This window comes from Castor canadensis, chromosome 11 (genome assembly GCF_047511655.1).
Source record: "Castor canadensis chromosome 11, mCasCan1.hap1v2, whole genome shotgun sequence".
NCBI classification, from domain to species: Eukaryota; Metazoa; Chordata; class Mammalia; order Rodentia; family Castoridae; genus Castor; species Castor canadensis.
This window is the reverse complement of record NC_133396.1, coordinates 61,160,003-61,185,565: the sequence shown is the minus strand read 5'-3', so window position 1 is coordinate 61,185,565 and position 25,563 is coordinate 61,160,003. Positions and strand designations below refer to the sequence as shown.

The 25,563-nt window shown below is 44.6% G+C and overlaps 1 protein-coding gene and 1 non-coding gene across 2 annotated transcripts; one reads left to right on the top strand and one right to left on the bottom strand.

Annotated features, from left to right (window-relative positions):
• The first annotated feature begins 256 nt into the window (after positions 1-256).
• Positions 257-22,526, top strand: Pelp1 (proline, glutamate and leucine rich protein 1). Its single transcript, XM_020181064.2, has 17 exons — positions 257-627; positions 4,301-4,365; positions 4,756-4,861; positions 8,835-8,984; positions 9,223-9,294; positions 15,875-15,934; positions 16,201-16,351; positions 16,550-16,679; positions 16,793-16,880; positions 17,335-17,423; positions 17,502-17,618; positions 17,739-17,886; positions 18,022-18,181; positions 18,791-18,846; positions 19,006-19,212; positions 19,326-20,858; positions 21,071-22,526. Exons 1-17 carry the CDS (start codon positions 379-381, stop codon positions 21,161-21,163), a joined length of 3,474 nt encoding a protein of 1,157 aa, XP_020036653.2. The 5' UTR covers positions 257-378; the 3' UTR covers positions 21,164-22,526.
• On the bottom strand, positions 2,331-2,521 carry LOC141414192 (U2 spliceosomal RNA). Its single transcript, XR_012439271.1, has one exon. It is a non-coding gene; the product is annotated as a U2 spliceosomal RNA (small nuclear RNA).
• Positions 22,527-25,563: the final 3,037 nt, after the last annotated feature.

The window sequence follows — 25,563 nt, the reverse complement described above, 5'->3', positions numbered from 1 at the left end:
AAGGGGGGCTCGGCTCCTTGGTCCTTACATAGGTATTCTACAAACCTAGTCTGAAAGTCGTCTTAACGGAAATCTTTCGGACTCCGGCGCCTTTTGTCCACACCACGTGTTCATTAAGTGTCTCAGGTCCGCCTCCGCCCCGCCCCACCCCACCCCACCCCACCCACCCGACCCGACGCGCCAACCCTGGCTAAAAGCCGCGGCCAGGGCGCGCGCCCCTCCACTTTGGGCATGCTCCCTGCCAGCCCGATCCCGCGAGTCCTCCTCCATCCACTCAGAGCGCAGGACCGCAGCCCCCTCCCCCCAGCGTTGCCGGAGAGACGTTCGTCGCGGTGTGTTTGCGTCATTGGGCTCCGCCACCACGCGAAGCCGGGGAAGATGGCGGCAGCCGTTCTTAGCGGGCCCTCTGCGGGCTCCTCGGCTGGGGTTCCCGGCGGGACCGGGGGTCTCTCGGGAATGGGCTCGGGCCCACGTCTGCGTCTACTGCTGCTGGAGAGCGTTTCCGGGTTGTTGCAGCCGAGAACAGGGTCTCCAGTTGCTCCTGTGCATCCCCCAGTCCATTGGGCCCCACATTTGCCTGGGCTCATGTGCCTGTTGCGGCTGCATGGGACGGTGGGCGGGGCCCAGGTAAGTTTGAGGCTAGCGTGCTGGCGGTGCTGTGGGAAGGTTGGCTAGGCACCTGGGTGTCGGGTTTACGCTGCACAGAAGCCGCAGTGCGGGGGTTGAGGGGAGGCGGATTGAGGGCAGAAAGCCGATCCAGCTGTCGTTCCGGCCGATCTTCACGTATTTCTCCTTTATCAGCCCTTTGTTTCTCCAGGGGAAAAATTAGGCCCTATTTTTCTGTTACTAGGCTGTTGGTAGGTACCGAGGAATGGATTCAATTCCGGGCCTGGTCACTCACTAGTTGAATGCTCTTCAGCCCTTTTCTTTTGGCGACATCTGTTTTCGGGACTGATTCCACTTAATGGAGTACATCAGTAGTTACCAGCTCTTACTGAGGACCTAATAACTGTACTAGGCGCTGCAGTTCTCACACGTGATGGCGATGAGTAAAATGCTGTAACGCAAGATGAAAATTGAATGGTAACAGTGGGCCTCTAACCTAATCTTGAGAATTTAGGGATTTTCCAAAGGAATTATAGTTTAAGATGAGATCCTAAGGATGAGTAGGGATTGGAAAAGAAAATGGAAATTTATGTGGGAAGGAACTGAAAAGAAGGGCGTTGTCGATGGCTGGGGGTGTGGCTCAAGTGGTACAACACCAGCCTAGCAAGCTTGAGACCTTAAGAGTTGAAACTCCAGTACTGAGGAAGGGGGAATAAAAAAGGTATCTTCTAGGGATTCAGATGTAGAGGGGAAGAGAATGGGTAGAGATGAGGCTGGTGAGATGGGTAGGCAGATGACAGTCAGCCTGATGAAAAGGAGCCTTCATATTAAGAGCAGATCTAACATCCATTTCAGTTCTGCAAGCTAGAAACCCAAGGGTCTTCCTAAATATTTTCTTCTTCCTCACACATCTCCATAAAGCAGTCTGTGAAGTTCTGCCTTTTCATAGATTTTCAGTCAACAAATATTTATGTGTTATGTGGCAGGTACTGTTCTTCATCTCTAGGTAGATAAATAATACATGGGTCTTTCCTTTACAGAATTTCTAGTCTGGTTGAGATTAGAAATGAAGGTAAGAAATAGGCCTGGAACTTGAGAGAAGGAGAGCTCTTTTGTTTGATTCATCCTTCTGGTCTTAATCACCAAGTTAGCTTTCTCACAGGTACCACAAATTCAATGGTTCCAAAATGGGACTAACCCAGCACAGTTTCTAGCTCGGATTATAGTGCCAGTCTAACTGGTTTTCTTGCCTCTTACCTGGATCATACATGGGAGCTAGTGTGAGCTTTCTAACATAAAATTCTAATCCTGTTTGCTGCCTTTAAAATCCTTCAGTACCTGTGCTTTGCCTTCCTTCCTCTTAACTAGGGATGAACTGTGTTCCTGTCGAAGGCTAACCATCTGCATGTACACTATGCCTGGCCTCCTCTCCTTAGACAAGTACCTTGTTTCAGTGATTCTCCACCACTTCACCATCAACTTTCCTCTTCTTCATTGGATTATTTTCATCAGATACAGCTTAAATTTGCTGCTGCCCCATTTCTGTATTTTCCTTTATGGTAGAACTCTTCAAAAGAGTTGTATTTTTTGTTTTCTATTCTTTTTTCTTTCTGGCAGTAGTGGGGTTTGAAATCAGGGGTTCACACTTGCTAGGCATTTGCTCTACCACTTGAGCTATGCTTCCAGCCCCATTGACACGGGAGGGACTTTTGGTTTTTTTTTTTTTTTGGTGCACCGGTCCTGGAGGTACTGCAATACCAGGTTGATGCGTGGAGTGGACGGTGCAAGCCCCTATTCCATCTCCCTGTTCCAAAAAGCCATTTAATACGTTGTCCTCGGATAGAGGACGTATCAGATATTAAACTGATAAGAACAGATACTGCACTTGATCTTAGCCAAAAGGCTGAGAAGTGATTGACATGGGGCTTAATGTAGGCAACCTAGGTTGGTCTCCAACACCTGATCCTCTTACCTCAGCCTCAGGTGTGTACTACCTGGCTGGCTTTTTTTGTTTGTTTTTGTAGTGCTGGGGATTGAACTTAGGGCCTCTATCACAGGCCAAGGAAACACTTTACCACTGTGTTACCACTGTGTTACACCCCCAGCCCTTGACCTTTTTAAAGAGTACTAGACAGTTATTTTGTATGATGCCCCTCTGATTGGCTTTTGTGCTCTTTCCTCAAGATTAGATTCACATTGTATATTTTTAACAGGAGTAATGCAGAAGTGATATTATATCATTCTTGGTGTGTTATGTCAGGAGGCACATAATGTCTGTTTGTTCATGATTAGTGATACTAACTTTCATCACTAAGTTAAGGTGATCCCTGCCAGCTTTCTCCACTATATACTTATATTTTTCCATTTGTGATTTATAGGTGTCTTGTGGGGAGATGATGTAAATGTCAATGTTTTACCCACTTGTTCTAGCTTCCATTAAAGACTCTAACCCTGAATGGATTATCATTATTTGATTGTTCCATTCAACTCATTCTCTTTAGACTTTCACCTAGCCATCACATGAAGTCAGATACATGATACATGGGGTTTTCCACTTGTGTCATGTCAGCACTCAAAATGTTTTGGATTTTGGATATTCTGATTAGGGGTGCACAACCTGTATTTATTTCATCAGTTATTTTCTGTTCTTCCAACTAGGAAATAAGCTACCCAGCATCAAAAACAATGTCTCACATGAAGCAGATTTATTTATTTATTTATTATTATTCATATGTGCATACAAGGCTTGGGTCATTTCTCCCCCCTGCCCCCACCCGAAGCAGATTTATTGAATAAAGGAATGATTTCCCTCTATCAGAGTAGGAACCTATTTCTCTTATTCAGTTGTGTTTTCCTTCACCTGACCCAGTGTGTAATGCCATAATGTGTACTTAAAATGAGTGATGTACACTTTTAGGGAGATCAGGTATTTTGAGATGAGCCTGGGCCGTCAGGAGATGGAGAGGGCTAATGAGGAAACATTTTTCGTGGGATTCCAGATGTAAGGGTAGGACTTGAAGGAAGACTGTGGCTGTGTAGTAGATGTGTGTTGGCATTCTTACACTCTAAGGAAACCAGGAATAGGAGGAAGAGGAGACGTTTGGGGGTGAAGGAAGAAGGGTAGTGGATGAGTTCAGGGTCAGCTTGGTAAGCATTTCTGGGATGTCACTTTGCTAGATGCTATTCAGGGTTGTCCAGGTGAAGTAGATCCATTGTTGAAGTCTGGTGATGAGATGTGTTGGGCTGTTTTCATTTAGCTCTGATTTGTTGGGTGTGGAGTGGAGGAAGGTGTCAGACAAGATAGAACTTGAGGAAATTCTGATAAACAGGCTGCTATGACACAGGGTAATGGGCTCTAGAGGGATGAGAGAGATCTCTTTGGCCTCAGAGGAGGTGTGACTTGAGAAGGGTTGAGGCATGGGCTGGGGGCATGCCTCAAGTAGCAGAGTACCTGCCTAGCAAGCGCAAGGCCCAGAGTTTAATGCCCAGTACTCAAGAAAAAGAAATAAAAAAAGGAATGGGAATATGGTTCAAGTGGTAGAGTACCTGCTTAACAAGTGCAAGGCTAATCAGTACCCACCCAGCCCTCCACCCCACCAAAAAAAACAAAAAAGGTGGATAGAGGAAGGGCTTGGAGAATTTCTCCTGCATCTTTGACCTATGTTTGGACTCACTCCCCTGTTTTGTTTTTTAGAACCTCTCAGCTCTTGGGACATTGGTGAGTCTCAGTAATGCGCATCTTGGTTCCATCAAAACTCGGTAAGTTTTTATCCCTGTTTTTTTCTTCAGGGAATATTCCTTAAGGTAGTAAGCTGCATGTCCATCTGGCCATGCATTGCCACCCTCCCCCCCACCCCCGTTGGATTTAAGTGATTTCCCCATTCCCAGGAGGGTGGGAAGTTTCATGTTCTCTGTGAGCTCACTTGAGTTGAACTCATTCCTGAGTTTCTTGTTCCCCACCTGAGAAGATTGTCTTTGCTTTCTTCCTTCCTTGCTGCCCACACCTCACTTTAAGACCTTTAAGCTTCAGGAGGTAGAAGCCATACTCTGGGGATTGGGTATAATCCAGTGAAAATAAAAGAACAGTTAGTAGGTTTCTCTGAAGTCTCTCCTCCTCCTACTTGTCTTCACTCTGTTCTTGCTTGTAAGGTTTGAGGGCCTGTGTCTGCTGTCCCTGCTGGTAGGGGAGAGCCCCACAGAGTTGTTCCAGCAGCATTGTGTGTCTTGGCTTCGGAGCATTCAGCAGGTATTGCAGGTAAGACTTTCTGCTCCTCTTCCCTCCCATCTTGGGTCTGGTATGTTCTTTGTGGATTGAACATTTAGCTCTGGGCACAGAATGATTAGAGATTAAACCTCAAACAGAGACATCCTTTTAAACTTTTTGGTATTTCTATCTACTGGCTTATTTTAACTCATCTGACCTTTCATACACTAACTTCTGACAACTTCTTCATTAGTTTTTTTTAAGGAGTGACATCTCTAAAGTTCCTTTTCTGGGTGCTTTGTGTATGAGTGTTTTGGTCTATTCCTTTGTTCACCTTTTAATGTTTTAATCTCTTTGCTTGACTTTTACATTCTTTTATGCCATCTGCACTTATTTATTCCACAACAATTTTCTGAATGCAAACAGCAAGCTATGTGCTAAGCTCAGGGCAGACAGTGGGAAGATGTACATAGACCCTGCTTTCATGGTGCTCAGAGTCTAGCTCAGGGATTGGGATGTTTTCTCCATGAAGAAAGTATTTGCAGAAATAAACGTGATAACATGGTTTTTGTTGTATATTTGTTTTCTATCCCTTTGAAAATGTAAAAACCATTCTTAGGGTATGGGCCACACAAAATCAAACACCCACAGACAATAGTTTGCTGATTCCTCTTCAGATGGAAGACACTTTAACTGAGTGATGATTCAGATGAGTGTAAAGTGGTAGACTAAGGTTGCTTCTAGGGAGGTAATAATGGTAGTTCTCTGAGAACATAGGGCAAGAAAATATGACCACACCTGGGGTCAGATGTGTGTGATGGGGATCAGGACCATTCAGTTAGGGAAGGCTTTTCTAAACTGACCAATAGTAATTAGTTGGGCTACAAAGTGTTCTAAGAGTGCAAAATCCTTGACAGAAGAGGGGCTTGGCCATTTAAAGAATTGTAAGCATGCCGGTGTGGTAGAGTTTATGAGATACAGCTGGGGAGGTAGATAGATTGGGACAAAGACATTACTTTGCTGGCCGTGGTAAAGATTTTGGTTCTTATTCTCTGGGCTGTGGCAGTTCATCAGAGGTTTTAAGCAGCTGTCTCAGTCTGTTTCATGCTGCTGTAACAGAACATCAAGACTGAGTAATTTATAATGAACAGAGATTTATCTAGGTCACAGTTCTAGAAGCTGGAAAGTACAAGATAGAGGGTTGACATCTTGTGAGGGCTTTTTTTTTTTTTTTTTTTTTTTTTGGTGGTACTGGGGTTTGCATTCAGAGCCTTGCAACTTGCTAGGAAGATGTTCTACTACTTGAGCCACACCCCCAGCCCTTTTTGCTTTAGTTGTTTTTCAGATAGGGTGTTGCATTTTTGTCTGGGTAGTCTTGAACTGGGATCCTTCTAGTTTGCCACCTGTGTAGCTGGGATGACAGGTGCATGCCACCATGCATAGCTTATTGGTTGAGATGGGGGTTTTGACAACTTTCTGCCCAGGCCTTGAACCTTGATCCTCCCCACCTCTGCCTCCTGAGTATCTGGGATTACAGTTATGAGCCACCTCACTCGACTGAGGGCCTTTTTGCTGTGTCATAGCACGGTGGAGACGAGACAGGGTGTGAAGGTTGGGAGTGAGCACATGTGTGCCAAACTTGCTTTTATAACAAACCACTCGTGATAAAAACATCAGTTCATTCATGAGGGTAGAGCCCTTCCTCCTCTCAACACTTACATTGTGGATTAGGTTTCCACACTTAGATTTTGTGGTACACATTCAAACCATAGCAGTGGTGGCGAGGAGATGCTGGTGGTAATATGGTCACATTTTCATTTGAAAATGTCACTCTGGCTGTTGTGTGGAGAAAGGTTTAGAAAGCAGAAAGGAAGCAGAAAGACCATATGGAAAGGTGGGAAAGTAACATAGGAGAACATTCATGATAGCTTGGTTTAGGGTAGTGGCAGTAAACTGAGGAATAGATGGTTTTGTGAGAGATAGGGAGGAAAAAAAAGGAGGGAGGGAGAGAAAGAGAGAGAGAGGCAGGCAGGCAGAGAGAGGCAGGGGCAAAGTCCTGATAATTGATTAGCATTAGGGAAAGAGCACGACCATGATCACTCATGGAAGATGGCTAGGTTCAGAGGGGACAGGAGACTACACCACGGATGTGGCCTTAGGTGTTTGGTAGAAGTCCTTATAGGAAGGACTTATCCCCTGATAAGGCATGACTGGAAGTGGCCAGGCTTCATACAACCTCCAGTGTTGTGTGGGTAGGGCTTCAGTTGGTATGTTTTATAAGGGAAAAGTCTTTGGCATTTAGATGGTGGTTAAAGCTGAGGATGAGGACAGGATTATCAAGATGAGTCCTTGTATGAACTGAGTTTTAAGGCACATCATATTTAATGGTTAGGTGGAAGAGAATGAGCTTACCGGGAACTGAGACTGACAGAACAGCAGAAAGGAGATAACTAGGATTGTGGATTGGATGAAATTCAAGGGAAGAAGGAAGAGTAAGTGGGATTGTGGGGAAAAGTACTTGAGGAAAGAGTGAGGAGTCATGTCTGTTTGTATTCCTGTGAGGTGGAACAATACAGACCTAGAGTTATTTATCATAGTACTAGTTCAGGGTTGTAAGACTACTAAAAGTGTTTTTGGTGGCCCTATATACACTGAAGCCAGATTGGCTTGGGATGAGAAGCAAGTGGGAGAAGAGTAATGGAAGTAGAGAAGATACGAGATCCAGACTTTGGTTATGATGATAAGGGAAAGAAATTGAGTAGTTATTGGGATTTGGTAGTGGAGTACTGTATGGCTCAAGGAGAGAATTTCTAAGATGGGAGTGACTTGATCATGCATAAATGTCAATGGTAAGAATCCACTTGAGGGACAGGAAAGAGCTGGATGTGATGTACAAGGTTCTGAGCAAGAGTGCAGGGTAGTATTTAAAGCATTGGTGGAGGGATTGTCTGTGGTTAGGAGGAGATATATTTGATGTAGGCCTTATGGCAGGAGGAGGTAGATGATAATTAGGTTTTCAAGTTTGGGAGTGGGAAGGTAAAGGGGTTCTCATCTCTGGGCTTCAGTTTTCTCTTCCAAGTTGTAGGCAAGGTCATACAGAGGTGACAGTGGTAGGGGGAATTGGGACTTGGAAGTTCAAGGAGGTTTGAATAGTGGAGAAAGTTAAGCAGAGAGAAGTACAGTAGGATTACTGGACAGTGTTGAGGCTCAGTTTGTAGTTGGAAGGCCCGCCTGTTTTTCTTTTAAATTTTGCTTATCTTTTTGAGATAGAGTTTCATGTTGCCTGGGCTGGCCTCAAACTCCTGGGCTTGAGTCATCCTCCTCCTTCATCCTCCTGAGTAATTGGGACTATAGGCATGTATCAGCACACTCCACCATTCTTGTTTTCCTTATGAGTATTCTCATTTGTTTTGTTGACATGCGGCCTCATCTGGTATAGAAGGAAGTAGGTGCCAAATGCTTGATTTTCCAAGAAAGTTCTGAATTCAAATTGTTTTTTGCCTATGAGTTTCAGGGTAGGTGTGAATCAAGCTTGGAGAGATGGGACAGTTTTATTGTGGCTGAGACTTAATTTTTCATCCTGAAAAGTACTCTTCTCCATTCCCAACAGAGAAAATATAGTACAAGAGAATCAAAAAGAGACCTTCCAGTTAGTCAGATCTTTTAAGGTGTGGCTTTGTTAACCTTTTTTCCCAAATTCCTGAGATCTCAGATAGCTTTTTATTTATTTTAATTTTTGCAGTGCTGGAGATTGAACCTCAAACATGATAGGCAAGCACTGTCTCACTGAGCTACATCCCTAACCCCCCAGATACCTTTGATACTAAAATGTAAGCATGTGTTCTGTTCCTTTTGGATCCTTCATATTCTCTTGCCCCTTTCTACCTACACATAGTTGATTCAGTACGAATATTGATGTTAACTGTGGTGTTTCTCAAAAGCCCTATGTTGTTATACTTCCTGTCCCTCCTCCTCTCAGTGACAGTGAAGGTGAGGTTGGCAGCATGGGTGTTGTTGCTTTTAGTCCCAGGACTCACCACCTACTATGGAGTTAGCTGTGGCTGTCCTGAAGGACCTGCTCCGATATGCAGCTCAGCTTCCTATGCTCTTCCGGGATATTTCCACCAACCACCTCCCTGGCCTTCTCACTTCACTGTTGGGCCTCAGACCAGAGGTGAGGTCCATCCCCAGTCCCTTGACTCCTCAGAGTGCTCATTTATACTGTTTGGATTAAAGAATGTGATGGAATGTGATTAGGGAATGGGATAGAAGAATGGGAAGGGGGTGAGACCAAGAAAAAGTGATTGTATTGAGAGGAGAGGAGCTTGTGGGGTGATAGAGGGAGATGGAAATGTTAGAGCCATTGGATTCCTGGCCTCTTCCTTCTTCCTGACTTTCTGTTTTTCCCACAGTGTGAACACTCAGCTTTGGAGGGAATGAAAGCTTGTATGATCTATTTTCCTCGGGCTTGTGGTTCTCTCAAAGTAAGTATTTACAGAAACTCGTTTCCCTACCAATATATGCCATGATTGCTTTCTTACCTCAGATTCCATTCCTGAGATTTCTAAGCAACTATCTTGACTACATTGATACTACTTTGGGGCACTTATGTAATCCTCTCAGGAAAAGAAATCAGAATTAAATCATCTGCCTAAGACCAATAGAGGTCAGAGATATAACTAATAGTAAGTCCCAGACTCAAACCCATGGATTCCTTTTTTTTTCTGCCCTGCCTTCTCTGAATCTCTAGAATGCTCTGCCTGCCTTCTTGACCTAATTCTTTCCCAACAGCTCTTTCTGACTGTATTCCAACTTGAAATCCAAGCACCACCCCCCATGCCCATCATGACCATGCAGGGTACAGTAGGACCTTACGGATATGGTGTACATGGGGCAGGTGAAGGAGCTGCCAGTGAAAGAATTATAGTTCCTTCACCCTCACCCTGCCTTGCCCCTCTGCAGAACTGCACATTGAACTTGGGGCCTCATACTTGATAGGCAGGTGCTGTACCACTCGAGCCATGCCCCCAGCCCATATAGTTTTCTTCTCAAGGAGCTATGGTAACATATATTTTTCCAAAGCAATAACAAACAGTTACAGGATCATTTGTAATTGGCACATTTGTCATTTGACATGTAATTGAATGCAAAGAACCAGTAGGTGTTCCTTTGTGGGTTATGTGTTCACTCTTATTTTGTTATACCCTCATTGGCTTGACAAACCATTGTGTACCTGTTACTCAGATGGAAGCACAAATCTGTGGAGAGTTGGAATTTGTAACATACTAATAACTTTTATATAACTGGTGTGGTTAATGAAAATTGTTAATGATTTAAGGGAAAGTTTGCCGTTCATATAGTCTTAAAAGTAAGATTTTTGTGGTTCCACAATTAAATCAGGAAACTAAGCTCTCTTTTTTTTATGTTTTGGCAGTACTGGGGGTTGAACTCAGAGCCTCCTGCTTGCTAGGCAGGTGTTCTACCAATCGAGCCACTCTGCCAGCCCTTTTTGTGTTGGTTACTTTTGAGATAAGGGTCTCTCTTTCTATTTGGGCCAGGACCTCAATCCTCCTATTTGTGCTTCCTGGTATGGCTGGAATGACAGGCGCACACTGTTGTGCCCAGCCATTGCTTGACATCGTGTTTCTAAGCTTTTTGCTCTGGCTAGTCTGGATTCTCTTCTAAAGTAGCTAGGATTACAAGCTTGAGTCATTGCACCTGGCTGAAAGTGAGCTCTTTTTTGAGCAGGGTTTGGCCATGTAGCCCAGGTTGGCCTCAATCTCCTGATCCTCCTGCCTCAGCCTTCTAAGTGATGGATATTATAGGCATGCATCACTATGTCTGGCTGAAAGTAAGCTCTTGATGGAAAGGGGACTAGTGTTTAGGGAGTACCCACGCTGTGCCAGGCCTTCTGCTGAGTGTCAAAGATGTGTTTTCTCATTTTTATCATCATAATTATCCTGTGGAGTTGGTCTTACTATATTTTACAGAGGAGGAAACCAACCTACAATTTAAGTGACTTAACCCAAGGCTACATATATACTCCAGTGCCAGCTCCGATCATTTGTTAGTGGCTGTGTAAGTTGCTGGCTTGAGGAAGCTTTTGAGTCAGGCACAGAGTTCCGTGGGCATGCATGTTGTGATCTATAAATGGTGCTTCCTGAGGCTTTATTATAGCAGCTACCCTTACCTGTGGTTTTGCTTTCTGAGGTTTCAGCTGTGTCCAGCCACGTAGCAAAATTAGACTTTATCTGTCCTTCACAATTTCGTGGATAGAAGATTTGTTTTATAGATCTTAGCAGTCTCAGGATTTTTTTTTCCTTATTAAGCTGAGAGCTTTTATTTTATCACATTAAGGAAGCATTTTACAGCTTCTCTTTGGCATATTTGAATTGCCAGCATAAGGCTTGTGCTTTGAGGTCATTGTAGAGTAAAATAAGGGGTATTTGATAATCCCAGCAGTCTGATTACTCAGATGGATACTAAGAAATTGAGAGAGAGAGACAGCCAGTCAGAGAGTGAGCTGCAAGCACATATTCACGTAATTTTCATTGCAGTGTAAGTTGTTATAATTGTTCTATTTTATTATCATTAGTTAATACCTTACTGCGCCAAATTTATAAATTTAATTTTATCATAGATACATACATATTGGAAAAAAATAGGCCAGGTGTTGTCATGCACTCAGGAAGCTGAGGCAGGAGGATTGGGAGGTTGGGACCAGCCTGGGCTGCATAATGAGACCTGTTTCAAAAAACACAAAGCATAAAAACAAACATAGTATATACAGAGTTTGGAACTATCTGTGGTTTTGCCATCTACTTGGGGTCTTGGATCATACTTCTCCCAGATAAGGGGGAGTTCACTGTAACTGGTTGCTTATAGTGTCTAAAGAGTCCCCAAGTAGATATTTCTCAGTGAGCATGGGATGATGTCCTTGCTAATTGCTCGTTTTCATGTAAATGCCCTAACCACAGCTAATGGAAGCTTTGGATAGGCGGGATAGGACTTCTTTTTCATTTTGGCTGGGATTAAACCCAGGTTCTCACACATGCTAGTCTAGCTCCATTACAGAGCTATAGCCTTGGTCCAGGACAGAACTTTTGTCAAGAATGTATTGTGGATCTTACTAATGGATAGTTTTTTGTTTTTTTTTTTTTTTTTTGGTAACTGTATTTTATCTATTTTACCTGATTGAAAACTGCTTGTAAAATGTTCTGTAAGGTAATTCCTCAGGTTACACAGGGTACTAGTTTGTTTCCAACCAAAAGTTTTTTGTTTTTTTTTTTTGTGGTACTGGGGTTTGAACTCAGGACCTCATGCTTGCTAGGCAGGCACTTTAGCACTTGAGCTACTCCACCAGCCCTCCAACCAAAAGTTTCTGAGGTTTTACTGTAAATGTTTTGATTCAGCTCTGTTTGGTATTTATATTCTACCTGTATCTCACCATGAAAGTGAAGAGGAAATTGAGTATAAGTTACCTGTAGGGCGGAAATGTGAATTGTCATGGAGATTAGAATGCCATGCGTTCTTCTGTGTTGCTCCTAGTTTTCAGTGTGGGTGTACAGGAGAATTTATCTCTAATTCACAACCTTTTATTAGGCAGTGTAGGTTTTGGAGTTTATGGTCTCCATTTTGAGTACTCTTTCCAAACCAAAAAGCATCCATACCTTGTCTCAGGGTTTATCTGCCTTTATTTCTCTTAAGAATTAGGTGTCAACTGGGACTCTTCCCCTATTAAGGATTCTGGCTTTTTCTTTTGCCAACATCACAGATAATCTGTTTTGTGCAAAAGCCCTAGGGGTAGTCTATATTTGTGAAATATTGCAGACCAGTACTTAGGAAACTGATAATTGCTATTTTAAAATTTTGTTTTTTGTCCTATCCTCCAGATGTTCCTGGGGCAGTTGCAGTCTCCAGTCACAGGGTTATTCCTCCTAAATGATGTGTCTCAAGCATTTTGAGTCCCTGCTAAAACCTTACTTCTTCCTCCTCCTCAGATTGATTAGTTCCTTGGAATGAGTGGGAAGACTGACTCTACCCTTGAGAGATATCCAGGACATGCTACATGTGTGTGCATATGTTTTGAGTAAAGTAAGCCATTATTTTGGTTTGTTTATAGGTCAGTCAGGGCAGATCTTGTGGCCAACTACAAGGCCGTGTTGCTTCACTGTCCTCTGCTTTGTTGTAGTCACAAGCCAACTTCTGTTGGCCTTAACCTGGCTTTTTGAGTAAGGGTCTCAGGGAAAGCCAGATCAGTAAGTTGGCCAAAAGGGCCAAGTGCCACTTATGTTTGAAGCTTTGGTATCACTCTCTAAGAATTGTCCTTCTTGGATCCCGAAGCCTGCGAATCATCAGACTGTGATTAGTTACTCTAGTTGGAATTATTCTGGAATTGTACCACATTAGGTATGCAAGTGTTCTCTTAAGTCCCAAGGAAATGATCCCAGATCCTGTTCTGCCTGGGATCAACTATAACAAACAGTGCTTATAACAGAAACTAAATATGGTTCCTGTCCTCAGGTAGAGAGGAGGGAGTCCTTGCAGGGTGTGTTTTGAACCACATGCTGGCAGAAGCTTCTGCTGCTCCTTTCCTCCCTGACAGCTCTGCCTTGTGCCTGGTGCCTTGGCTGATTTGTCTTCCAGAAGTTCAACTTACTGCATATGATGCTGCCGACCCCAGGGTAAAGTCAGTACTCCTTAGCCTCGTAGATAAGGCCTCAGTCTGTCTCCATGGCATCTTTGATTCTGTAGCTTTCCTTAGGGTTTCTCCTCTCTGGCCTCATGATCTGGAGTCTGCCATTTGTTTAAGCCCAGTTCAGTCACCCTCCTTAGCCTCAGTGTCATTCCCTCTTGATACTTTTCCTGTCCCCCAGTATATAGTGCAAGTGTTGACTCTAGCTTTTTTTTTTCCATATGCTTTTCTTGTCTTCTCAACTACTGCATTGCTCTGAAAGCAGAAATCCTGTGTCCTTTTCTGTGTCTTCAGTGCTGTGTTCTTATCTTTTTTCTGTCATGGGCCCCTTCCCAGAGTAATGTTTTTTCCTGCCTGTGGTTCTGGTAATGGCACTCAGAGCCTTGGCATATGCTCTACCACCAAGTTACATCTCCAGTCCCCTCAGTAGTATTTTTTTAATTCATAAAACAAAACACCATAGCATTACAAGCAAACACCTTTTTAACAATATAGTTATCAAAATGGTCAGATGTAGTGGCTTACACCTATAATCCCAGTCACTCAACAGGTAGAGATGGAGAGGATCATATAGTTTAAGGCTAGCCCAGGCAAAAAAATACCGAGACCCCCCATCTCAACAAGTAAGCCACATGTGGTGGTGTAGGCCTGTGATTCCAGCTGTGAGGAAGTTATAGGTAGGATTGTGGTCAGTGGCCCTGGCAAAAACATGAGACCCTATCTGGAAAATAACTAAAGCAAAAAAAAAAAAAAAAAATTTTTTTTGGGGGGTGCTGGGGACTTGACTCAAGTGGTAGTACACCTGCCTAGTAAGCACAAGGCCCTGAGCTCAAACCCTAGTCCCCCCACCACCAAAAATACCAAAAAGATAGAATAGTATATGCTAATTTATTAATATGTAAAAAAAAAATAAGATCTTGTTATTTTTATCTTTATTATTTAATCTTTAATATGGAAAGCATTCCTTCAATGATTAGGAGAGTCATGGAAGAAATAGAGGTCCTATAGGGACCTATTCTACAGGGATACCTGGCCACACACAGGTCAGGGAACATAAGGATGCACACACAGACACATAAACCCAGATTCATGGGCCAACGTCTTTACTGGCTCTAGAGCATTATTCAGATAGGTTTTCCTCAGGGAGTTCTAACTACTGGGTTTGAAGCAATCATTCATGAGTACCAAAAAGTCGCGCTGTGACAGAGAGGCCGTGAGGGTTGCCTGGGCCTTAGGTTAAGTCAACTGAATCTAGGGTACTGGTCATCAGGAGAAAGTTGTGTAATGTGTACATATCTGGATCACCCATATTGAGGAACTGGGAGAAGATGGGAAAACTGAGCTGTCAGGGTGACTGAGCTCTGCTTCTGGTATGCGATTGTCTACATATTCACAATGGATGCTGAGGGAACATAGAGTTACAAGAATTCACTGTAGGTCTAGAGGCAGGTCTTGTAACAACTTCAGATTAGTGATGCATGTGGATGATAATCAAGGTATGTTATACTTATATTGTGAAATGAGAGTAAGTGAGGTGTGTAGATGATAATCACAGGTACTGTGGCTATTTTTACATTTTTTTGGGGAAACAATACATTTCACTTACAGATTAGTGAAAATAATGATGTAAATTTTTTTCCACCATCCATGTTCACGTGCCCCTTTGGGAATAGCCCCAAATAAATCATGGCCCTCAAGTTAAATGCTCTCACTTCAGTGTCTTTTTTTTCTTTTGTTTGGTGAGACTGGGGTTTGAACTCAGGGCTTTGTGCTTTCAAAACATGTGCTCTATCACTTGAGGCACTTCCTGTTCATTTTCCTCTGGTTATTTTGGAGATGGGGTCTCAAGAACTATTTGGGCTGGCCTCGAACTGTGCACAGTCCTACCAATCTCAGCCTTCCAAGTAACTACTCAGGGTCTTCTCACAGCAGGCAGAGAAGAAGTGTGCTGTCAGTTTCCTGCTCTCAGATTTGCTGTCTTTGGTCTGCTCCACCAGCCTGCTCTTCTCTCTTGATCTGCTTCTGCTCTCATACCTCTGAATAAGGCCACAGTCACAGCTTGGATCCTCATTTCTGAGTCTAAGCCAGTAGAATTGGAGTGTGGTATAGCTTGAGGAAGATAATTATCATTTTGCGAGAGTGAGCCTAGTTATCGTGGGGCGGGGACCAGAGCTGATACGCAGATGGCTTTCTATTGTGAAAGTATGTCTGGTCCAATCCATTGCTGCTGTATGGAAGCACTGTGCTTCCTGTGTCTGTAGGAAGGAAAAAGACATGGGCACAGAGTTTGCTGCTGGGAATAGGTCATTGTGCATCTCTGGTTCTAAGAGCTCTCTCACAACATGTTCCTTTCTTTCCCTCTCCTCCAGGGCAAGCTGGCCTCCTTTTTCCTGTCTCGGGTAGATGCCTTGAGCCCTCAGCTCCAGCAGGTAAAGGGAAAGGAGAGAGGGTATATAGCCCATGGATGTGAGTCTGGAGGTCATTCTCAGCTTTTGGACCCTGTTCCCACTTCTTCCCTGTTACTATACACCAGTTCCAACTTTTGACCTTACTGTGCCCATCTGGACCCTTCTGTTTCATTGTCCCTTCCACAGCCTTTGGTCTTTATCTCCCTTGGGTGTTAATTGGGTGGGGACTCCTGTGGCTGGACTAGTTAAGTTCCCTTCTGATCAGCTTTCTGCCCTTCCTTCTGCAGCTGGCCTGTGAGTGTTACTCCAGGCTGCCCTCGCTAGGGGCTGGCTTTTCCCAGGGCCTGAAGCACACTGAGAACTGGGAGCAGGAGCTGCACAGCCTGCTAACCTCCTTGCACAGCCTGTTGGGAGCCCTCTATGAGGGAGCAGAAACAGGTGGGGGCTGGGGTGGGGAGTCAGTAGGATAGGGGTTGTGGAATTTGGCAGGAGGGAACAAGAGGGTAGCACAGGAGGTGAGATAGTGGGTTTCTGGGTAAAATGGGTGTTAGCGTAGGCAGGTCATCAACCACAAATGAAAAAGGAGGGGATGGAAGAAAGACATAGGGTGTACAAGGAGATTGTGTTGCTGCCCAGCTCCTCTGCAGAGTGAAGGCCCTGGAGTAGAGACGCTGCTTTCCCACTCAGAAGATGGTGACACCCATGCCCTGCTCCGACTTCGGCAGAGGTTTTCAGGACTGGCCCACTGCCTGGGGCTTTTGCTCAGGTATGTGTGCGTTAGGGGGCAGTGGGATCTTTCTGGAGCAGGAGTGGTTGAGGGAGGTGTGGAGTTGTTCTCGGGAGGCTGGTCTGAGGGTCTCTTGCTCTGATTCTCTGTAGCTCTGAGTTTGGGGCTCCTGTGTCCGTGCCTGTACAGGATGTCCTGGATCTGATCTGCCGGACTCTAAGCGTCAGTGGCAAGAACATTGTAAGTAGGCTTTGTCTTCTGCATTCATCCCTTGCTCTGGACCCTGTGCAACCAAGAAAACACTGTGGAATCTAAAGCTCCCCAGCCAGTGTCATCCCTGAAGTTGTCTAGACTCTTACTCCTGTCCATATGTCATTACTCCCTGTGCTTCCACAGCACAGGCCATTGTCAGTGGATTTGCTCACATAGAGGGGTACCTCCCTTGGGAAAGGTGAATTTGGGGAGTAGCCAAGTCATTGCTAAGACGCTCAGTCATTATCCCCTTGCCCTCCATCCAGCGTCTGCTCAGAGGATGGGGCTTGGTTTTGTTGGGATAGCTGGGACCAGGAAGTGGGTTCCTTAACTATGTGTGCATGTGTATATAGTTGTACATGTCTGTTCTGTCTCTGTTTCTGTCTTTTCTCTGGCTCTTCTTTCTTTATCCACGCCTCACTTTGGCTGAATTTTCCTCCAGAGCTTGCTTGGAGATGGTCCCTTGCGGTTGTTGTTGCTGCCCTCAATCCACCTTGAAGCCTTGGATCTGCTCTCTTCGCTCATCCTTGCGTGAGTGAAATTGGATAGGGTGTGGAGAAGGGATTGGGACATGTTGAAATGAGGATCACTGTTCATCTCTGCCCCTAGGTGCGGAGGCCGGCTCTTACGTTTTGGGGCCCTGATCAGCCGCCTGCTTCCCCAGGTCCTCAATGCCTGGAGCATCGGGAGGGACACCCTCTCTCCAGGCCAGGAGAGGCCTTACAGGTGACTAATCATCCAAGAAGGAGATAGATAAGAGAGGGTGGATAAAGGCATGTAGGTGGCCTGAGGACTGTGGCACATTGAATCTCCATTTATAACCTGCCTTCCTGGTTCATACCCCAGCACCATCCGGACCAAGGTGTATGCTATCTTAGAGCTGTGGGTGAAGGTTTGTGGGGCCTCATCAGGCATGCTTCAGGGAGGAGCCTCTGGAGAAGCCCTGCTCACGCACTTGCTCAGTGATATCTCCCCACCAGCGGATGCACTTAAAGTGAGTGAGACCTTGGCTCCTGTCCTCGGTTCCTGTGCCCTTTTTTCCAAATATGCCTCCTCACCAGATACTGTCTCTTGACTCTGTTCTGCCTTTTTGTTTGGCTTTGTATGTGATGTATGTTTTCATCACCAGCTACGCAGCCCCCGGGTGAGCTCTGATGCAGGTTTGCAAACTGGGAAGCCCAGTGCGCCCAAGAAGCTAAAGCTGGATATGGGGGAGGCTATGGCCCCACCCAGTCACCGGAAAGGAGATAGCAATGCCAACAGTGACGTGTGTGCAGCTGCATTGAGAGGTGGGTGAGGCCTTGGACCTTGTGGCTGTGAGATTGCCTGAAATGATAGCTAAAATTAGTTGTTGAAGTGGAGTGTATACATAAAATGCAGAGATCAGAGGCAGCTGGGTGCCACGAAGGCTGCAGGTGGAGCCTTGGTCTTCCTTGGAGACTGGGATTGTGATAATTTTTCCTTCCCTCCAAGGTCTCTGTTATCTCATTTACCCAAAAAGCGCTTTGTGTGCACTCTGTGTGCTGGGCACAGTTCTAGCACTTGGGAAAGTTTCTGTCTTGGCGTTCATGTTCTCTGCAGCCTTGCAGAGCTTCCCTGCTTCTAGTGCAATATGGATTTGTGAACAGAAGTTAGTAGTCAGGTGCTGTCACTTTTCTTTAGGTCTCGTGTTCCACTACCTGTCCACTCATCCTTTGTGGAGGGGAGGCCAGGTATATAAACATACATTTATAATGTACCTACATTATCTATGATCCTCATTTTATACTTGAGAAAGCAAACTGAGAGAAGATAAATGCCTTGTCTAGAGTAGGCAGTGGCAGCTGGGTGCTTCAGAAGTCCTTATCTTTCATCCTGTCAGTAGGCTGCCTCTTACTTACATGCCATTCTTTTCCTAGGTCTCAGCCGGACCATCCTTATGTGTGGGCCGCTCATCAAGGAAGAGACTCACAGGGTTAGTGGAGCCTGCTGTCCATGGAACCTGGCTGGGGAGGGGACTGCTATTATATGCACGTGTTACATGTACCCCAGGGGTGGGTCCATTGAAACCTGGGAGGAGGGCCTTGAGAAGGGTCTTGGTGACGTTTCTAGATGTGCTCTCTGTCTTTTTCAGAGATTGCATGATCTGGTCCTGCCCCTGGTCATGGGTGTCCAGCAGGGTGAGGTCCTAGGGAGCTCCCCTTACAATAGCTCCTGCTGCCGCCGTGAGCTCTACCGTCTTCTACTGGCCTTGCTGCTGGCACCTTCCCCTCGATTCCCGCCTCCTCTTGCCTGTGCCCTGCAAGCTTTCTCCTTCGGCCAGCGAGAAGACAGTCTTGAGGTAACTGCTAACTGGTCCAAATGCCTTTGGTTCCTGGATTTTTTTGTTTTTATGCTTGCCCCATGAGACCCTGTGTTACTGATGCTCACACTTACCCTTTCTTTCTTCCTCAGGTCTCCTCTTTCTGCTCAGAAGCACTGGTGACCTGTGCTGCTCTGACCCACCCCCGAGTTCCTCCCCTGCAGACCATGGGTCCTACCTGCCCCACACCAGCCCCAGTTCCCCCTCCTGAGGCCCCTTCTCCATTCAGGGCCCCATCCTTCCATCCCCCAGGCCCTATGCCTTCCTTAGGCCCTATGCCCTCTCCAGGTCCCATACCTTCAGCAGGCCCATTGCCGTCAGCTGGCCCCATGCCCTCAGTGGGCCCAATGTCTGCCACAGGCCCTATGCCTTCCACGGGCCCTATGCCTTCTGTGGGTCCTATGCCCTCCACACGCCCTGGACCTCCAGCCACGGCCAACCATCTAGGCCTCTCTGTCCCAGGCCTGGTGTCTGTCCCTCCCCGGCTCCTTCCTGGCCCTGAGAACCACCGTGCAGCTTCCAACGAGGACCCTGTCCTTGCCCCTAATGGGACTCCTCCACCGACCATAACCCCAGATGAAACTTTTGGGGGGAGAGTACCCAGACCAGCATTTGTACACTATGATAAGGAGGAGGCATCTGATGTAGAGATCTCCTTGGAAAGTGACTCTGATGACAGTGTGGTGATTGTACCTGAGGGGCTTCCACCCCTGCCACCTCCACCTCCTACAGGGACCCCTCCTCCCCCTGTGGCTCCCACTGGGCCACCAACAGCTTCCCCTCCTATGCCAGCCAAGGAGGAGCCTGAAGAACTTCCTGCAACTCCAGGGCCTCTTCCTCCCCCACCTCCTCCACCCCCACCTGTTCCTGGTCCTGTGACACTCCCACCACCCCAGCTGGTCCCTGAAGGAAATCCTGGAGGGGGAGGACCTCCAGCTCTGGAAGAAGATTTGACAGTTATTAATATCAACAGCAGTGATGAGGAGGAAGAAGAAGAGGAAGAGGAGGAAGAAGAAGAGGAGGAGGAGGAAGAGGAGGAGGAAGAGGACTTTGAGGAAGAGGAGGAGGATGAAGAAGAGTATTTTGAAGAGGAAGAAGAGGAGGAAGAAGAGTTTGAGGAGGAATTTGAGGAGGAAGAGGGTGAATTAGAGGAAGAAGAAGAGGAAGAGGATGAGGAAGAAGAAGAAGAGTTGGAAGAGGTAGAAGACTTGGAGTTTGGCTCAGCAGGGGGAGAGGTAGAGGAAGGTGGACCTCCACCCCCAACCCTGCCTCCAGCCGTGCCTCCGCCAGAGTCTCCCAAAGTGCAGCCTGAACCAGAACCTGAACCTGGGCTGCTGTTGGAAGTAGAGGAGCCAGGGGCAGAGGATGAGCCCACGGCTGAGACAGCCCCCACTCTGGCCCCTGAGGTCCTCCCTTCCCAAGGGGAGGTGGAGAGGGAAGGGGGAAGCCCCACTGCAGGGTCACCTCCTCAGGAGCTTGTAGAAGAGCCCTCTGCTCCTCCAACTTTGCTCGAAGAGGGGACTGAGGGTGGGGGTGACAAGGTGCCACCCCTACCAGAGACATCTGCAGAAGAGATGGAGACAGAGGCACAGGCAGAGGTGGAGGCTGTAGCTGTCCAAGAAAAGGTGAGGGGCAGGCAGGAAGGGCACCTCTGAGGTGGGAGGGTTGGGCTAGTAGGAGAAGGGGGTGTAGCTGTTTGTCTTGGTGTGGGTGGGTGTGTGTCGGGGTGGGGTGGGGGGAAGTACAGCTGCTTGTTTTGGGGAAGAGGTTTGCCCCAGCCCTATTCTTTTGTGAGTGTGTGTAACTGTTTTGAATCTTACGTCTTTGTTCCTAAAAGGAGCAGGATGACACAGCTGCCATGCTGGCTGACTTCATTGATTGTCCCCCTGATGATGAGAAGCCACCGCCTACCACGGAACCTGACTCCTAGCCCTCTTCTGCATCCCAACACCTTGTTTCCAATAAAGTTATGTGCTTATTCATGCTGTTTCCAAATGTCCCCAACTATCTCCACAGCTGACCTTTTATCTCCATTGTCTTAAGGAGGAACCAATGTCACTCAGCACATTAGTGTTGGAATTACAGAATTCTTGATCTCTACTCTTTCTGATATGACATATGCGCAGTGTTGCCTATATGGGTAAGACTGTAAAAAATTAGAGGAGGTAGTCTTTTTGAATTTGTAATTGAGAGGTAGGAAATGTGTGGGAGATTAAGAGGCCTAAAATGAACCTGTGTAAATGCACACATACACAGATATACTTGCACTTTTCCTTGGTCTAAAAGAGTAAGCTGAATGATTGTGGTGGAAGTTTAATTATTGAATTCAGTGAAATTTGAACTTTGGGCACCCCAAATTAATGGGGCTTTCATAGTTGGGGTTGAGCTCTGTTCCTAGCTGGTCTTTGCAATGATGACATTCTAATGTTCCCCAGTATCCCCTTGGCAGAAATTTGATAAGCCCACCCTAGACCTACCATCTCTTGAGATCTGGTATTTTCCAACCAGTGTGAGGTTAATTTGTACTTCTCCTAGGCCTTGCTGGGAGACATGAGCCTAGAGCTGTAAAATTGTGAGGCCATCAAGATTTATGGGTTGGGGTTAGTGCTCCTTGATGTCACTCATCTCTATAGGCATATAAACATAAGGAAGCTGCTTTGGAAATTTGGAAAAGAGTCATTTCTCCTAACTGCATGGGTCCTGAAAGGCCTCTGAGGAGTTGGCATTTGAGGTAATTTTTGAAAACTTAAGGAATGTTAAAAAATTTTCTCCCCCCACTTATCTTGAAAAAAATTCAACCCCCCCCCAAATGTTACAAGAATGTTATGTATAACCATTGCCTAGATTTAACAATTGTCAGTGTGTAGCCAGGTTATTTTTTCTTACATAATTCTGTATCTGCATGTAGATATGTGTATAGGTATATAGATACAGGTATATCTTATAATCAATCTATGGCTATACATGTTTTGGTTTTTGTGGGGCTGAAAGTATTTGCAGACACCATAGCTCTTCTAAATCATCAGCATTATCTTCTAAAGTAAGAATACAATCCTTCAGGTGGGGGTGTGACTCGAGTGCTCAAACCCCAGTAACCAAAAACAAAATTATCAAAGCTAGGAAAAATAACAGGAGTAGAATAATGGGGGGCTGATGGGGTGGCTCAGGCTGTTAGAGCTCCCATGTAGCAAGTGTGGTGCCCTGAGTTCAAGCTCCAGTGCCGCCAGAAAAAAAAAACAAAAAAACAGCAAAAAAACCCCAGAAGTTCCCTGACTTAAAATGATGGTTTGACTTTAGATTTTTGTAGGCTGCCAGTTTTTTCCTTCCTGTTTTGTTTTTTAAACTGACAATGACTTTGGCTTAAGGTTGGGAGTTATGTTTTTCACTCTTGGTATTTAATAATTACATAAAATATTCAATACTTTATTATAAAATAGGCTTTGTGCTAGGTGATTTTCCCAACTGTGGGCTAATATAAGTGTTCTGAGTACATTTAAGTATTTCATACTAAGCTGTGATGTTTGGTAGGTTATATACATTAAATGCATTTTCAGAAAGTATGTTCAAACAATGACCGCTTTATTGAGACAATCCTATTGTATAACAAGGAGCATCTGTAATGTATACATTGTGATAAATTTCCCTATTTATCACTGAAATGGCTTATAGCAGTTTTTTTGTTTCCTCCTCCTAAGTGAAGTTCAAGAGGAGATTTTATTTGGTGGGGAATGTCATTTAAACCTTAAGGGTCACTGCTGTAAGGACAGAGGTACAGAAGTGAAAACTACTGAAATAGTGATTTTCCAGAAGGGGGGAAGAACCTGATTCCTAGAAACTGTAGATAGGTAAAATTGACATTGGCATTGACAAGAGGCTAGAACAGATTTTTTTCTAATTTAAGTTATATTATGAATAGATTATACATTCATGTGGTTCAAAATTCAAGAAATATAAAAGGTCAGTTGAAAAATCTTACATTCTTTAGGCACCCAGACTTTTTGCCCCAAACAGCAGTATGAATGGTGCTTACTTATTCTAGAGATGTGTGCATTTACAGGTGTGTGTGTGTGTGTCTGTCTATATATAAAATATCAATTTCACTTGGGATTTATTCAGCAAATACTTATTGGTTGCCAGTTATGTATAGACACCATCTTCTATTACATGGTTTTTGAAATGATTGTAGTCCCTCACAGGAAGGGGATTGCCAGGTTTGGTAGGGGTGCAAGGTGCCCATTACCCAGTTTCCCTCAACGGTTGATGTTGATACAATGATGGGCTCTTGTTTTCTAAATTGGAAATAGATCAGTGAACAAAATGGACAAAAAAATCTCTGCCTAGCACTTACAGGCTTTGTAATTAGAATGTTTGGGAGGTGGAGGTAGACAAATCAGTAAAATATGTGTTAGATTGTGATGAGTACAATGGGAAAAGGTAGGTTTGTGTGGGTATGTCTTTCAACATTGAAAAATTTCAAGCAAGTTCAATTATAGAGAACATTCATATGTCCATTATACTACATTTCTCTGTGTGATGTCTTTCTTTTTAAACCCAGGCTTGCCTCGAAGTTACTCTGCAGCCTAGGCTGACCTTGAACTTATGACCCTCCTGCCTCAGCCTCCCAAGTGCTGGGATTACAGGTGTGAGCCACCACACCAGTCTCTTGTGTGTAATTTAACTACAGTGGTTAGGGAAGCTCTCATGAAGAAGGTGAGGTTGAAAAAAAGACAAAGGGGTTGAGAGAGCCATGTGGAGTTCTGGGAGAGGTGTTTTTTAGGAAGAGGATATAACAAGTACAAGGAGCTGAATGAAACAGGAGCATTTTTGGTGTTTTCAAGGGAAGCAGGGAGGCCAATCAGGCTGAGAAAGGGCAGGTAACTTCAGGGGAGAGAATGGAAGTGGTAATAGGATGAGACTGATGGGTTCTACTTGGGGTGAGGTGGGAAGTTGCTGGAAGATTTTAAGCAGATACTGTGATTTTTATTTTAATAGACTCCCTCTGATGTTCTTGGGGGATATATGAAAGGCAGTGGACATGCTGTTAGGAATAAGTTAATTTGCCTCCCACCAAGGTGGTGGGAAAGAAGATGGAGTCTAGATACTTGAAGGTGGAATTGATAGGAATTTGGTCATTCTATTTTAGTTCAGACTGCTTCCTCATTTTCTTTGACAGCTGTCTCGAGTTTAATTATAGTATAATTTAAAAAGCAGTGTCTGAACTATATTTTGTGGATCCTGTCTTTCCTGCACAAATGGGTACATGTATACATGATATGTGTACATACCATTTCCACACAAGTAGTTGTCAGATAAACTCCTAGAGATAGACTTGCAGAGTCTTTTTGGATGTTGTGTCAATTTTTACTCCTACCCTAGAATAAGACTGTTTTTCCAACTCCTTACCAAAGTGGAAAACATGATCTTTGCTAATATGGTAAGTGGCAAATCAGTGTGTTTTTGAACCTGTATTTTTCTTGCTTCATTAGGAAAATTATTCCTTTGTCTATAATATTTGCATTTTTTTTTTCAGTTTTGGCTTTTGACTACTCACAGTGTTCTTTTTGTCATACTGAAAATTCTTATTTTTTGCTGCTGAGGATTGAACCTATGGCCTGTGTGTGTTCAGCAAGCTTTGTTCCTGAGCTACACCCTTAACCACCAAAAGTGTTATTTTTATTAGTTGAATTTCTCAGTGTTTTATAGCTCCTGTGTTTTGGATAATTTAAAAAAAATTTATTTTTGTGGTGCTGGGGATTAAACTCAGTACCCTTGAGCTATACTGCTAGCTCTTCAGGTGATATTTTCTTAGAGCCTTGGGTGAGATTATTGGAAGAGCCTCACATTTCTTTCCTAAAATTTTTATGATGCTGTAGCTTTTTAAATAAACTTTTATTGCTTTACTTCTTACTTTTAAAGCTTTTATCCATTTGGAGTTTATCCTAAATGTAAAAAGGCACAGATCCAACTTTACTATTTTATCCAGATGCCACTTAATAAACAACCTTTTTTTTCATGATTTGAAAAGCCACTTTTATTGCATTCTCTGTTCCCTATTTGTATTTCTTGTGTTCTATTTTGTTGATTTGCCTATGTGCTCACATTTCTTGGTCTTTATGTTATGTTCCAATATTTGGTAGTAAGAGTCACTTGGTAGGGCCAAAATGGGATTGCAGTTCAGAACAGGATCTGTAAAACAAGTCTAAGATTTCTGGATTGATAATAAGGGAAGTAAGACCAGCATATGGCCCTCAGCAAGCTCTTCACCAGTCTTACAACGTGCTTGTGGCCAGAGTAGTGAGTGTCAGGATAGTTAATTAAATTGACCAAAAG

Coding starts and splice junctions, on each gene's coding strand:
- Pelp1 (XM_020181064.2), top strand. CDS start 379: ATGGCGGCAGCCGTTCTTAGCGGGCCCTCTGCGGGCTCCTCGGCTGGG. Junction 628..4,300: donor GGACGGTGGGCGGGGCCCAG/GTAAGTTTGAGG, acceptor TTTGTTTTTTAG/AACCTCTCAGCTCTTGGGAC. Junction 18,182..18,790: donor GTGTGCAGCTGCATTGAGAG/GTGGGTGAGGCC, acceptor TTCTTTTCCTAG/GTCTCAGCCGGACCATCCTT.